Below are 15994 nucleotides of genomic sequence, written 5' to 3'. Positions count from 1 at the left end.
AATAATATTATATATACATTATATATTATAATATTATTATAATAACATTAATATTTCATTTATCATTATATGTAATATTATTATTTATATATTATTATTTATTTTATATATATATTATTTATTGTATATATAATTATTTATTTTTCAATTGTATTAATAATAATATTATTAGTAGGAATTTTAGAACTGTAACTATACATTACATTACAAACATTGACAGTTCTACCGTTTAATATGAAGGATGCAATACTGCTAAGAACCAATGGGGGGCGTTAAACAAACACCGGGGTTCCTGCTTCCCGTTAGCTTCGTCAAAGCTGCAATATCCGAGCCCTGACATTGCGAGGATGGAGGCTGTTATGGTTTAGATCGGGCTTCGCTGAAAGCACACACAGTAAGTATTAAAGACATTTTCTGACAAGCTACCAAGCCGGTCCAGTTAAAACAAAAAGAACAACTTATTCAGTGAGCGAGCGTTAGCGTCTTTGCAAAGTTAGCTAGCAGAAGCGACAGCAAAGCTAATGTCAACGAAGAGGCTAACGCAGCAAACATTATCAGTGCTAGCTTCGGATAACTACAACGTAGTTTCAAATAGGTGTTACGTTTGCAACGATAAATACTGCATCTGACAAGTGAACGCTTTGTTCACATGCCAGGAAAATGGCATTGTTACATATAAGCAAAGCGAGCGCTGTTTGCTGCTAATAGCATCTGTAAGATGATGATGATGATGATGTTTTGATGCTAGCTAAGGCTAACCAGCTGCTCAGTTCAAGATCCGTTTCCTGGTTGTTATTCCTCGATTTGCCAAAGATTCTGGGTTTTGACACGAATCATTTGGTTAGTTCTGCACTTTAAAAGGGTAAACATAGTCTCTGGGTTTAAAATATGTAATAAGTTTGTTTGTGATAAGTTAGAAGGATGTAAAAAGTATTAAGCATCCGGGCTGTCTGGTGGATAATCTTTACAGTGAATGGGTTGCTTGTATGAGTGGTGATAGTTTTAAATACAGTAGTGTTGCTTAGATTTGCATTTGTTCAAGGCGTGCCCAACGGTTTCATCATATATTAAGTTTTGATCCTGCATGTTTGCATCAGACTCCAGTTTTGCTCCATCCTTTTGCTTAAACTCCTTAAAGTGAACATGATTGTTTCTTTTTAAGGAAAATATGACAAAATCTAAGGAAAGTGTTCAAACAGCTGGTGCATCTATGCTGAATTAATGCAAAATAATAATATTAAACAGTGACTTTGTAAAGTTGAGCTGCCTGATCTGTGTTTGCAGGTGGGAGGCAGGAGGTGTGAGCGAAAAAGCCCCAGACACCAGCAGCATGTACTCCGAGTGGCGCTCCCTGCAGCTGGTGGTACAGAGCGACCAGGGTCACCTCAGTGTTCTGCACACCTACCCTCCCAATGTTGGTACAGAGGTGGCAAACGCAGTGGTCAAGCCTTTGGGCACAGCCGTTAGCCCTGTGGCCACAGAAAACATCCTTAAAACGGACAAAGAGGTGAGAAAGTTTGCAGGCAAGATGGAACATTTGTAAATCTTTTAAACTCTCCTTCATATCTGTATTTACTGGTCAATGGGTGGGACATCCTTAAAACCTGACTGAATTATTCAAAATTGAGCAAACTGCGCTTTTGTGTAAAGCACACAACTTATTTTTTTATACTAGACAAGCAGTTTGTTCACATGAAAGTCTGTATGATTCATAACTTATTTTCAGACAGTGGTTGATCACCTGGGCTGGTGGTTGGAAAATACAAAAAACCGGAAGCTTCTCCTTCCTAAATCTGTAAACATGTAAACTTTATGACCTTTGATCTGTTTTTTTGTTTTTGTTTTTTTTTATTTATGAGTCGAGTAAAAATCAGATGTACGATTCAGAATAGGGAGTAAATCTCTAATCCCTTCATTTTCTTACACTTTCCTTCTTCTGTGATTATATTCCAGCAAGCCAAACCAAGTTTGCAAATAAAAATTGTCCAAATTCAGATAATTAGATCTAAAAAAAAAACTGTAGATCCTTATAGACGTGCGAAAACCCGATCTGTTTATCTTAAACTCCAGTATTGAAAATTATTGCAAGTGTTTCTGCAGCTTCTTCTATTTGAAGTTTGTTTACGAGTTTCTTTTTTGGTGCTGTACTTCAATATTTTTAGAGCCACTTAGAGGAATAATGGTCATACTGAGATTAACATTATTTAAAAACAAGGTCCAACTCATTTCTGTTGTTAACCTTCATCTTCATTCTGACTGTAAAGTACTTGTTTGTAAATTGTTGGTATAATTTTAGCAAATTTAAAAGTATTTCGGTGACAAGCAGCAGTACTTTGCTAAGTCTTGATTTTGCTCTGTCCATGAAAGGATGACGCTTTGTGTGTACATGTTTGAATAGGAGCTTATGATTTTTTTTTTTACTTATAACACCTCAATTATGAAGCAAACCTGCTGATTTTTATTCGTTTTCACGCTGTGAATAAGTTCCATGTCTTTGCAAAAGGAAAGGAAGGTAGATTTATTCAACCAGAGAAATATTTAATCCTTAAGTTTTGTTGAGACGTTTACCTGTCAAGGATAATCAAGTTAAAAATCTGTAATTTTGGTCACCATTATCACATTTGTCAGTCCATTTTTTATTCTTAATGAATGAATGAACAGCAAACTTAAGTGAATTTGAAATTGGAATCTTGTATATTTTTTTGGGAAGAGTTCTGTCTATATGTTGTTCACTCATCAGGGTCCTTTAAAATGTAGAGTTCGTCTTCTATAGAAAAATTACCAAAGCTCCTTTAACTCTTTTTCATATCTCAGAAAAAAATGTGGACCTGCTAAACAGTTTGATAAAACCTTTTTACTTACGACTGGAAAAACTCCTGTTTCCCAGGTGAAATGGACCATGGAAGTGCTTTGTTATGGCCTGACCCTTCCCTTAGAGGGGGACACCGTCAAGCTGTGTGTGGACGTGTACACGGACTGGATGATGGCCCTGGTGTCTCCCAGGGACTCGATGCCGCAGCCTGTGGTGAAGGAGCCCAATATGTACGTCCAGACCATCCTCCGACATCTATACAACGTATTTGTGCCAAGGTGTGTGAGAAACTTTTCAGATCAGCCTAAATGCTCCTTTTTTCTCATCACCATATTTGCTTCCTGCTGCTTTTCCAAACTGTTTTCTGGTTGTTTTCTGAGACGTTTTGTGTTTGTGTGCCTGCAGGCCTGAACAGCACAGTCTGAACCACATCAGGCTTTGCCAGCAGGTTCTCACTGCGGTCCAGAAGCTGGCACGAGAATCTGTATCCATGGTGAGGGAAACCTGGGAGGTGCTCCTGCTCTTCCTGCTGCGCATCAACGACACTCTGCTCGCTCCACCGTCGGTTGGCGGTAAGCCAGACTCTAAAGCGTTTATTCATTCGTTCCTCATCAGCTGCTCGGAGTAACCTATCATTACTTCTCTTTTCAGTGGGGGTAGCAGAGAAGCTAGCAGAGAAGCTGATGGCTGTGCTGTTTGAGGTGTGGCTGCTGGCATGCGCCCGCTGCTTCCCCACGCCGCCATATTGGAAGACTGCGCGGGAAATGCTGTCCAATTGGAGACACCATCCTCCTGTGGTGGAGCAGTGGAGCAGAGTAGCTTGTGCTCTGACTTCAAGGTAAGGCTGCTTCAGTCCAGTTTAATCTGTTCATTAGCATCAGGAAGGAGGCGAGCAACCAAAATAAAATAAAGTCGATAGTTTATCTGCTGTTATGATCTGTATCCTCTGGGGTCTATTTCCAGGTTGTTGCGGTTCACCCACGGACCGTCCTTCCCACCTTTTAAAGTTTCTGACGAAGACGCCAACCTGATCCCTGTAGAGATGGACAATGACTGCGTGGCACAGACGTGGTACCGCTTTCTCCACATGATCGGGTGCATATCCTCTCCTAAATGTAGTTTCATTTATCTGGGGGGGGGAAAAAAACAGCAGTAATTGTTTTGCATATTTATCTGCTTCTGGTTTTTAAGGAGAAGTGCATCTCATCTGTCGCTCCTGTAGTTCCTGTAAAATGTTTAAACAATAAACACTGAATAGCTTGACTTTGATACAGCCCAACTCTCTGTCATCTGCTGCTTTCTTCTTCATCCATCCATCTCACTCACTTCCTGTCTTTAATCAGAAGAGATAAACTTCATTTCCTATTTGGTCTGTTTCCAGAAACCCGGTGGACTTGAGCAACCCCGCCATAGTGAGCACCACCCCGAAGTTTCAAGAGCAGTTTCTGAACTCCAGCGGGATTCCCCATGAAGTAGTGTTGCATCCATGTTTGAAGCAGCTCCCGCAGATCTTCTTCAGGGCAATGAGGGGAATCAGCTGCTTGGTGGACGCGTTCCTAGGTGAGAGGACGCAGAGACAAACGGCTCCCATGTGAGATCGGAGACCGAGCTGAAACCTAGGAAGCCCATGAATCTGTTAAAGATGAGATGTTGTAAAGAAACACGATTCTTAAAGACCCTATACCATGCTTTTAAAAAAGATTTCCACAATCAATGTTAGACGTATATGTGATAATATATTGAAATTGTACCAAGTAATGAAATATTGGCTGTTTTTTGGTGCTACTTTTAAAGACATAAGAAACATATTTGCCTTCAATGCGTCGGTGCCTCATGACTTGGCCCTAAGGCGGCTGTAGCCCGTAGTCAGGCTGATGAGGTTAGGCTCTTTTAGGAAGGCTGGACCGAGTTCTAAGCATCTCGCAGCTGAACATCACTGCAGCTTAGACCTCAGCTTAGAGAGAGCAGCTGCTGTCAGTGTGATCATTAGGCGCTAGAAATCTACTTAGTTTTAAGTTCAGCATCTCTTTTAAGATTTCTGATCTGAGAAAGTGGGCGTGTTGCTAGCTGTGCAGGCGTGGTCAAAGTAGAAGCTCTTTTAGGGAGCGGGGAATCACTTCTCTATGTAGAGAGAATAAGAAGCGGCTGCTGCTGAGAATTCACACGGATTACTCAGACATGCAACCATCAAACCAAGCACCAGGGTTCCCATGACTTTGATAAAGCAAGAGATTTATAACACTGTAAAAATCTCAGAAAGTTGGTTTATGTATGATATAAACCCTTTATATTGGATCAATCTGATCTGAATTGAACTTTTTGGACTTATTAAATGTAGCGTTCAGTGATGCTGGTGAGAGTGACAGAAACAGCCTTGGCGTTTCTGTGTGTAAAGGACTGGGCTGTGTAAAGTACTGGGCTCTCACATTGTTGAAATTACATTAGCTTACTTTTTATATTTTATATAGTCAAACATGAGTTACTGTTTGATTACCAGTAAATAATTATTCTTTAAGGCTACTGTTACAATTAACCCTTCATAGGGCACTCAATAAAATACTTTGAAAATGAAAATTTCAAGCCAATAGTTTTATTGGACTACAAGACAAGACCTTATTACCTTTGTAACATTCAAAAAATATGTATATTTTGATGGAAAAAATGAATGTCAATGTAATAATAAAAAACGCCAACTTTCCCGAATATATTAAGAAAAATAACAAAAGTGCTTCTATAAGAAATCCATGGAAAACTCTTGGTACAACATAACCTTAGAGGCATTAATGCTGATACTAGAACTGACATTTCTTTAGTTTATAAACCAAAATAAAATTAACTTTTTAACTTTTCAATTAGCTTTTTACCTTTTTTATTGAGTTAACTTTTTTCCAACGTAATTTCCAGTAGGTAATATATCATTCAAGGGCTCATCTAATTGGTCAAATGCTAAAATAAGATGTACAGCCATGTAGCAGCATCTTTGCTGAATGACTGGATATAGATATTGTGCTTCTAGACCTCACTGAGGGACGGGGGGACTCCATTTGTAAGGGGTATGCAAGTGATCAAAAATGTTAACTTGCCCTATAAATGGTTAATAACATATTTTCTTGTTACAGCTTATATCTTCTGTTATGTTGAACAGAAAACTTGTTCTCTTAAATAAAACAAATGTGTTAGATCCAGGCATTATGGGATGATGATGAAGGTGCTTTATAGGAAAGATCAAAACCTTAAAGTTATAGTGGAGGATGTTCTTTTTCCTGGTGGATCTTCAAAATAAGTGGTCCTCCTAATTGTCAATCATTCTACACAAGTGGAGAGGGCGCTTCTTATCAAAAAATTCGCAAAAATCCTCCACTATACCTTAAAATCATTTCCATCATGAAAGGAAATCATAACGTTAACTTTTATTTGTCTGCTTCTCTCATTATTTTTGCATGAACTAAGAAAATGCAGATGGGTTCATTATCCACCTCATTCGAGGAGAAACATGTCAGCATGTATTTTTCTCTTTACACTGTAGGTGTCTCTGTTGAAAAGAGAGACGTACGCGAGAGGGCGTTCTCTTTTTGTCCCGTGCTGCTCTCTCATGGTACACACATCAGCTGATGCCTTATTTTACAAAAAAAACATGGAAATGTGTTTTTTTTATTTATTTATTTTTTTGTGGTGATTGTGTTAAAGGTCCAGTGTGTAGCTCGTAGTGAATCAATTAAAGGAAAAATACCTTCAAATGTTCCCTGTGCAGAAAATAATCAAGCTGCTCTGGAGTTTGATTATTGGGCTGCTGTAGGATAAAAAAAAAAAGATTTGAATATTTTGTTTGTAAAAGAAAATATCTTCATGCATGTTTTCTACTCATTAAAAGATCATTTTGATGTTAATTTTAGTCTAAATGTTGCACACTGGAACTTTAAGAACTATAGGTATTGCTTCTAAGAAAACAGTAGCTCACCAATTTTTGACTAAACTCCGTGATCATCAACAGGGGACTCCTGCAGCCTTAAAGAGCCAATCAACAGCAGAGCTTTTCCAATCTTGGTGATTCACATCTAACCGTTCTAATGCATGTCTGCCAATGAAGACAGGCTTTGATTAGCTCTCTCATCCCAAATCATCAACTCTTTCTCCATCTTTTTCTGAGACGCTGATTTGAGATTGAATGTGTTTTTCTTCTATGGTGATGTTACCCTTTTGTCTGCAGGCATATCACGACCCCGGGCTGACAGTGCCCCGCCCACCCCAGTGAACAGATTGAGTATGTCTCCGCCCCCCTCTGTTGCCAACACTACGCCCCCACACAGCCGCAAACAGCGACACGCTGCGGTTGTGAAAACTGCGAGCAAGAGCTCAACCGTAAGTCTAAATGTTGATCGTTTTAGGGTGATATTGGTGTTTTTTTTTTTCCTCTTGTTTCGGTGCTGGCCGATTTATTAGTGTATTCAGCAGCCATGCTGTGGGGTAATGCGAAGTGCATCCTTCATCACTGTCCTTGCCTTTTCTATGGAAGTAAATTGGGGACCTAAAGTTTGTTTTAGAAAACAATGTTAATCTAAACAATGTTTTTGAAACTTAAAGAAAAAAATAAAGGAAAAAATAAATAAATGAAAGCAATCACAAAAACACAAATTACAGAATAGAGAACTTTTTACTTAATACTCTGAGCTCTGTGAGCGCTCCAATGGAAGCTGCCGCGGTGCATGCTGGGACAGCTGTCAATCTCGAGAACGTAAAAGTCTGCTCTGATGCATGCTGGGTAAATAGGGAGGGGCGAGAACAACATCTGGGGACTTTGTCCTTTTTTGGTCTTGTTTTCTTGTGAATTGGAACCGTACTAGGGCTGAGGCTGATAAACACACGAGCACCTGAGAACACACAAGTACACATATTGAGGAACGCCCTTAGTCATCATACTAGGGGTGTAAATCACACCCATCATGGCGATTCGATTCAGTATCGATAACCTTACAGGCTAGACAATGTTTCAAATTCGAAATAAATCATTGAAAGCTGTAATATCGTTATGCTTTTTTTTTTTTTTTTTGAGAAACTACAGAAAAAGTAGAAAAGTTGTACTCCTCCTATTCCTATTAAAACCTCATTAACTGATAAATAATAATACCCCTGCGTTATAGATTCTGAAAGGCTTTGCATCAAAAAATACTGCACAAAATCAGTGCAATGAGTGTGCAATTCAATACCTCGGCTCCAGACGTCCCCGCCCCCACCAAAGACACTCCGCTGCACCTCTACCAAATTGTAGCTGACCGCAGACAGTGCCGCAGACAGGAGGCTGGCTTGTTTTGTTTTTATGACTGAAATTGTGGAAAACAACTCGTGCTAGAAGAGCCAGGTGCGCGAGAACGCTGGTACCCTTTTTTCCATCTGGATCTCTGCTCTTTTTGGCCCTCATGTCCCTGCGTTGTCGGACTAAACTCGCCCCCACTTCCTCTCCGCCTCGGCCATATCTAGACCCACAGCGTATAGTGCAGACCACGCTTTAGTATTGAGCATATATCAAAAATGTCTGCGTCAAGATCACTGTGACACACTGCTGCAGGAGTATAACCAGAAAGCGGGGTAGAAGGGCAAAATAGGTTTAGCGCCACCGCTGACTCCAATTTAACTCCATAATTTGCTATGAATTGTTCACAATCGTTTTTATTTTTTGTTTAAATTGAGACTTGTGTAACATTCACTATTATTGTGTCATATCTATCATGCAAATGGAGACAGAAAAAGAAAAATCATCTCAAAGAATCGGTCCTAAAATATCAACAGCACATATCTATAAGAAAGCCCAAACCTTATATTGATTCAAATTTGTTCTCTAAACGATCTCGACTAGGATCACCACGTTGCTAAAATCTCAAGCTCAACATCAATATCCAGGAAAATATTTGATATTTGATAACATTTAATAAATAACTAGGATGAAAAATCACAAATAATTGAAGGCATAAAAAAAAAAAAACTTGGAATAACTCACTCTAATCTCCGCACGCTTTCTCAACAGATTCACAGATTTTAGTTAAGTTAATGTTCAAAATAAATAACCCCAAAACCTAACACATTTTAAAAACACCTGTCTTTTATATGGATATACTGACAAATTAGAAACTGAGTATCAAACTTTTAGAACCTGTCCTTATGATTACACATGGTGGTGGAAGCATCATGCTGGTGGAAGGGAGTTGATAGAAAGATGGATGGGAGCCCAAGTTAGTCAGGAGGGCTGCAGGCAGTCGTCAAATATCTTTTCTTTTTTTTCTTCTTTCTTTTCAAAATATAAGGAGCTGATGGAGAATAAATGAGAGGTGGACCTCATCACCTTTATAAAACCTACCAATGGGAACAGGTTAAAAGGGTTATGAGTAATTATATATCAGCTTCTCAGTAATCAGTGAGAAGGCGTTAGATCATTTCTGTCATGCTTTTTTTTATTCCTCCATCTCATTGTTATATAATGTGTTGGGAGTTGCTTGTCTCCTTTTCAGTCTTTCTTGGTTTAAAGAAAAAGATCAAATCTAATGCCAGCAGCATGAATAATGTCTGGTTTGAATGAAAATACAGGACAGTACAGAGAAACAAAAAAGGTAATTATTAAAGGAAAAGGAGGAGGATCACCTGTGAGTGGCGATATAACCTTGAACTTACCTCTGCAGCTACAAGGGAAAGGTTCAATAATGTTCAGAAACATGTACTGTAAACCAGATCTGATTTATAGAACAGGAAACAATAAGTGCCAGCAATGTGAAAAAGAGCGCTTTAGGTTTGATCAAGTTCTACTTTATTCTTGGTTTCTTTATTTCTTCTTTATGCCTTAACAGATAAGTGCTTTTTTTTTTTTTTTTTTTACACGCAACAATAAACTGAACTAGAAATAAACAAGTCACTAAAAGCTTAAAATAGCTGCATTAAAACTGACAGATTAACCAAAACGGATGTATAAAATCAGCAGCAGGACAATGTCTGCCTTCAGCGAGCTGCTGAATCGTAGGATGCTATGGGAACGACTTTGTTTGTTTTGAAATTACCCGATCATGTGGTGATTTTAAGTTACAGGGATAGATTTTTATTTTAACAGAGCTTTAAAATCTGTTAGTTATTGTTCTTTTTTTCCTCTATTTAAACACTCACATTTAATTTAAAAGTTAATAAATGAAAAATCTTCTCATATAAAGTCAAGTCTTAAATCTATATTTGATCCACTGTACATTTGTGTGTATATAAGAACATATGATGGGGGTGTATTAGGTTTTAAAAGCTGCTATAATGTTGGCGCAACGGTTCTCCTAAAATCTTAGTAGCTTTATCAGTTATTTCCTGCCTGACTTGGAACAAGCAGCTCATAAAATCTTCAATAAACGCTTCATTCTGCTGAGGATCTTCCCTAAGGGGAGGAATTTGCAGAGGGGTCAAAGATTAGTTCCCATTTGTTTTGCTTTATTGTGTTTGTTTGGGCTCTGAATATTTTCTCTTGTTCGATTTAATTAAGATTGTTTGGAAAAGAAAAACTTGTTTCATCCAGTTTAAAATCACTTTTATTTTCCTCCATAATTCTGGATCACCTGAAAATATGTCAATTTTTATTTCACCAGAAGCTGGGTTAATAAGAGCCTTAATGGCTGGAGACATTTTACCCTTCAGGTTTATATCTGATTTGTTTAAACTACTCTGTGTTTTTCCACATTTTTCTGACTGTAAACCAAAAGGTGAAATAATTCAAGATGTGTGAATATTTTAGTAAGGCTTTTTCTTCCTTGCTTTATCCTGTTAAAGTCGTAGGGAAATGGCTTAAACATGTATATAAATGTACTCTTTATCAGACCATATTGTCCCAAAAGTTTGAAAATTTGTGTATAACAAAAAAAAAAAAATCCTGTTTTATATTCTGTAATGTAATTTCCCATTGGGAACCTACTAGCACCAAGTTGCTAACCGGCCACAATCAAACTTGCGAACCCTCCGCCACAACAATCCCGCCCCCTTGATAAACGATCAATCACATTCACTTAATACACTCGTGTAAAGTCGGGTAGCCTCGTGAGACCATCCTGATCTCGCGAGCTTTCAAGATTTCACTCGCTAATCAGTCTGGAGACTCTCCGTTAAAGAAAATTTGGAGCCGTTCACCAAACGAACGTCCAATCAGCGTTGGCTTTGAGGCGGGTTGAGGTGTGACGCAACGAGAAGCCCGACCGTTCAGTCTAAAGATAGCCACGCAACTAGTGTTAGCGTGGCTATCGAGCAAGTTTTATCGGAATTACAGAGTATTTCTTCACTGAAAGAAGAGCAAAACACTGCTCTGGAGGCTTTTCTCAGAGGAAAAGATGTTTTTGCTATTCTCCCGACTGGTTTCGGCAAGAGTAGCCTGGCTTGTGGTTGTGTTTTCGTCGTCTGTCTGTTAGTGCGTCATATGCTACGTTGATCTGATTGGTTTATTTGGCCCGTCTATCACCAACATAGGCCAATCAGCTAACCAGTATTTTCGCCCCTTCCCAAAATTACTTCAACGGAAGGTTTCCAGATGGATATGCGGAGCAAATCCATCTGGCGGAGTCAGGTTAAAAGTCGGGCACCACTCGGGAGAATTTGGAAATTCAAATGTTGGAACGGCCATTTTCCTACGACTTTAAGGTCTCCTTCTCTGCTCTCTCCCCTCCCTGCAGAGCAGCAGTAGTCAACCAGTCAAAGCATCCCAGCAGCAGCAGCCGTCGTCTTCCCCGACCCTGCTCTCCAGCCCCAATCAGAGCAGCTGGGAGGCGCGGCCCCTGCCGGCCCCGGCGCGGCCCAAGGTCAACAGCATCCTCAACCTGTTTGGCCAGTGGCTTTTCGATGCCGCTCTGGTCCACTGCAAACTCCACAGCGGCCTCAGCCGCGACCCCAGCATGACCGGTAAGCATGAAGCTGGGAGATGATGGGGATTCATTTGATGCATGTTAGAACCGTATCTGTGTTCTGTCGCTGTTCATTAGCGTGTGTTTTTATTTTGTTTTTCTGTGGTGTTCTGTTTTATGTAAGTTATTGGGATGTTTTTCCTTTTTTTTTACCGTCTCTCTGAAACTTTGTACCTTTCTATGTGTGGAGGGCTTGGTTAGAAGTGGCCATGGATGAGATTTCCATCTGATCCTAACCCATTTGACAGCTAGCTTAACTTGGCTAAACCTACAACAAGTTGTAATTCCTTTATCTGTAAAATCCTCCTTGATAATTAGTAAATAATTTGGCTGATCATTGGTATCTTCTCTTTGCTGTAATGTCCTTCACGTGTCTAACATGTCTGATTATTGTCCAATACTTCCAGTGGGTCGAACGCAGCAAAAATACAATTCCTGCCTGATATGAATTGATCCCAAAATACCGGATCTGCTTTGATTTTTGTCTCTCTTCACTATTTCTGTTATCTTGCAGCCTCTTTTATCCAAATTCTCCTTTCTTATAAATCTTGTAAGTAGGAACGGCAGCTTCTTCTCCTCACTTGATTTGCGTTTCTTGACAAATCTTCCTGCTTTTCAGTTGAATTTCTCATGATCATTGCCATTACCACCATGGTTTTCATGACCCCACTCCTTCTCATATATATATATATATATTTATACGTGTATAAAACGAGCACCAGAGTTTGTTCAGCGCTTTACCAGAGGTGATGAAATGGATTTCACCAACTGACCATTTGTCTCAACCATAATATTGCCAGTTTTATGACAATGCCACCCCCCCTCCCTCCCATTTCAGTTGTTTTATTTTCTTTGAGTCATGCTAATCTGTATTATTATCTTCCGGATCTTCCCCCCACTTTAACTTGTGCATTAATGTTTGGTTTTGCGTAATTCTTATTTTATTTGTTGTGTTCTCAGTTTACTTGCGTTGTGATTTTTAATTTCTGTTTTTTTCCGATGCCTCGGTGCATGAAGTGAATGATCTGTTCTTGAGGTGACAGCCATTTAACTGCAACATCATGAAAGCTGACACAGGGATTTTGCTCTGCCATTACGTTACCTGATGACTCAGTTAAGCACGATAAACATTTACGTTAAACATTTGTAACATCCATAGGTGAGGCTCGTATTGCAAACTCTTTGTGTCAGATTTTCCTATTTGAATGCTTTTAAAGGTTTGTTTGGAGTCAATATATTCTGATTTTCTTCTCTTATCTGGATGAATATCTGCTTTTTGTTGCTTTATGTATTAAATGTCTACGGATTGCTTCTTATATTCACCTGTCGTAGATATGTTTGTGTTTACCCGTGTCTAATAGCTGCATGCTTAAGAATGACCACATCGGTCCTCTCATTCCTTCTCTTCCTGCTCGCTGCAGCAATAGCCACTCAGATGGGTTTGGAGCTGAGGAGGAAGGGTTCCCAAATGTCCACTGACTCTATGGTGCCCAACCCCCTCTTTGATATCAACGAGTTCCCCGAGAGCTACGAGTCGGGAAGAGCCGAAGCCTGCGGGACTCTCTGTCGCATCTTCTGTAGCAAAAAAACTGGAGAGGATATTCTTCCTGTTTACCTCTCGAGGTACGAACAAAGCCTTTCAGATTGCTAACATGGTGTATTGCTCTGCAGCCTTCAAAAGTCTGGGAGGTTTGAGATTTTTCTTGAATGTTTGGTTGATTTGGAGAATTATATAAAAGCATAAAATTATCCTGAAAAGATTTATAGTTCCATCTTTTATTCTCCTTCTTCCATTAACTAAAGGACAATAATCTAAAGCATAATAATGCATATATTGATTATTAAATCAAAATAGGTCTGTTTTACTTTAAAACTTTAGGTTTCAATTTAACTAATTGTGTGGTTTAAAGAGCTAAAGTGAAACTTTTTCTTTAATTTTTACCAGCAAACAGCCAAAAAAACACCTTAAATTGGCTCCTTTTAGACTCTGATTCTCCAGTCCCACTTTAAAAGTCCTTACAGCTGCATATGTGTCTGATTTAGTATAAAATAAAGTCAGAAAAAACAGACGAGATGTCCAAAAAGCTTTCTCTGGTTGTATATCAGGTGTTATCTATAACTAGTGGAATAAATAAGTCTGTTCCTCGTCTCTCTGCAGGTTCTACATGGTTCTGATCCAGGGTTTGCAGATCTCTGATTTCATCTGTAGACCAGTTCTGGCTTCTATCATTCTTAACTCTTCGTCTCTTTTCTGCACCGACCTGAAGGGCATCAATGTTGTGGTGCCTTACTTCATTGCTGCTCTGGAGACTATTGTTCCAGACAGGTGAGACGCCTTCACCCGTCTTTATGTTGCTGTTTATCCCTACCGCATGTTACTGATCATGTTTTTTCTTTTCTCTCTGATCCCTGCTTTATTTGTTAGGGAACTGTCGAAATTCAAGATTTATGTAAATCCTACAGACTTGAGGAGAGCTTCCATTAATATCCTGCTCGCCATGCTGCCTCTGCCTCACCACTTTGGAAACATCAAATCAGAGGTAACGATCCACAGAATCAACTCTCTTTTCTCTCTTTGAGTTTTTGTTTGTCATAAAGTGTCAAGTGGGTGCTGAAATGTTTTTCATTCCATGCATCATTCTTTTGTAAATGAAGCATTTATTCATGTGCAAAAAACAAACAAAACGTAAATGATGTTAAATTGTTTTGTTACAAAAGTTCCCAAAGCTCAGCAGCGCTTCTGTCCTGCAACCTTTTGATGCTTATCTGCTCCAACACACCTGGATTAAATTGGCTGAATTCCCTCATCAGTTTATTCAGGTTTAAGTGGTTTGCAACTTGAGCCCTTCAGAAGTTGGAAGGCTGTATCTCTCAGGTCTGGGCTCGGCCTCCCCTGCCTTCAGAGGAAGACTTTAGGGGAACGCCGTTTTTTTTGCATTGGCCCCTTGATTTTACGTTAGTACATCATGTTGTACTCACCCATATGAGTTTTGTGTCCTTTGGAGCTTCTTCTGAAGAGATTCGGTCAGATTATATCCTAGTAACGTCTTCTTATGGGCAACGACTTGAAGGCACAAACTAAACGGTTCTTGATTTATTCTTTGTGGTACGCCAGCATTCATAACATGTAGGCGAATCACTGTCCCCCAGACATCCGCGGTTATATTTGTTAAATTTATATATTTTTTTTTAACAAAGCGGCCTGAAGTTGTGACAGGCAGCCCGGGCCACAGGCAGCTACGCTCTACCCCTTCTATTCATTCGGCTAGCTAATCTGAATCGTTCAATTTCATTTCGAGAGCAAGATCATCTGTGGTAGTAGCACTAGACATCTTCCAGGCATGTGAGTAAAACTAGCAGCTGTTCAGCGGAAAGGATGAAGGAATGGTAGCCGGCGCACGGATGACGTCATACACACTCCGCTTTGTTTTAAAAAGATATAAATATAAAAAATATAACCGCAGATGTCTGGGGGACAGTGATTCGCCTACATGTTATGAATGCTGGTGTACCATAAAGAATAAATTATGTACAGTTTAGTTTGTGCCTTCAAGTTGTTGCCCATAGGAAGACGTTACTTGGATATAACCTAATGGAATATCTTCAGAACAGCTCCAAAGGACACAAAACTCATATGGGTGAGTAGAACTGATGTAATAACATGTAATGTAATTTACATGTAATGTAAAATCAGGGGACCAATGTAAAAAAAAACGGCGTTCCCCTTTGAGGGCTTGTTATACTCCTGCAGCAGTGTGTCACAGTGAGCTTGTCGCAGATATTTTTGATTTTTGCCCAAAATTGAGGTGTGGTCTGTGCTATGTTATCCCACGCCACAACGCAAGAGGGACAATCACGAAATAGCTGTGGGCCTAAAGGGGGTGAGAAAGTGGAGAAAGTGGGGATCCTGGTGGAAAAAGGGTCCATCTTCATGAGTGGTTTTCCACAATGGCGGTCATACAAATAAAACAAGCCAGTAAGGTACCAAACAGGAAATCTCCATAGTGAAGAGCGGATGTAGATTTGACCAATCAGAGGCCTCCTGTCTGCGGTCACCTACAATTTTACAAAGGTGCACCAGAGTGTCTGCGGCAGGAGCGGGTGCATATTTACATTTCACTGCGACACACACAGACGCTCTGGTTTCTGAGTTTAAATCAGGCTTTACTCTGAAAGAAGAGACTTTAACTGTTTTACTTAAAGCTGTCAAGGCAAATCCACCCAAAAAGCCTCAATGAGCAAAAAAAAAAAAACTGTTAAAACATCTTAATTTTTTTTT

At 39.4% G+C, this 15994-nt stretch overlaps 1 protein-coding gene across 7 annotated transcripts in view; it reads left to right on the top strand.

The window, feature by feature from the left end:
* The first annotated feature begins 274 nt into the window (after positions 1-274).
* Positions 275-15994, top strand: part of ralgapb (Ral GTPase activating protein, beta subunit (non-catalytic)) — a 33234-nt gene continuing 17514 nt past the window's right edge. For 4 of the 7 annotated variants that reach the window (XM_015399292.1, XM_015399289.1, XM_015399291.1 and 1 more), the window contains exons 1-12: positions 275-394; positions 1285-1507; positions 2888-3090; positions 3218-3384; positions 3464-3650; positions 3776-3907; positions 4194-4372; positions 7020-7171; positions 11488-11713; positions 13137-13338; positions 13874-14041; positions 14141-14255. In XM_015399292.1, coding sequence (XP_015254778.1) covers positions 1331-1507; positions 2888-3090; positions 3218-3384; positions 3464-3650; positions 3776-3907; positions 4194-4372; positions 7020-7171; positions 11488-11713; positions 13137-13338; positions 13874-14041; positions 14141-14255 — 1908 coding nt within the window. In that variant the 5' untranslated portion in view covers positions 275-394; positions 1285-1330. Of the gene's footprint in view, positions 395-1284; positions 1508-2887; positions 3091-3217; positions 3385-3463; positions 3651-3775; positions 3908-4193; positions 4373-7019; positions 7172-11487; positions 11714-12229; positions 12266-13136; positions 13339-13873; positions 14042-14140; positions 14256-15994 lie in introns of all 7 variants that reach the window. The other 3 variants (XM_015399287.1, XM_015399290.1, XM_015399286.1) reach the window with 1 other exon arrangement.

Source organism: Cyprinodon variegatus, unplaced genomic scaffold (genome assembly GCF_000732505.1).
Source record: "Cyprinodon variegatus isolate N-32 unplaced genomic scaffold, C_variegatus-1.0 Scaffold1002, whole genome shotgun sequence".
In the NCBI taxonomy this organism is placed as follows: Eukaryota; Metazoa; Chordata; class Actinopteri; order Cyprinodontiformes; family Cyprinodontidae; genus Cyprinodon; species Cyprinodon variegatus.
The sequence above is the reverse complement of the archived record's forward strand: the minus strand, read 5'-3'. Positions and strand labels throughout refer to the sequence as shown.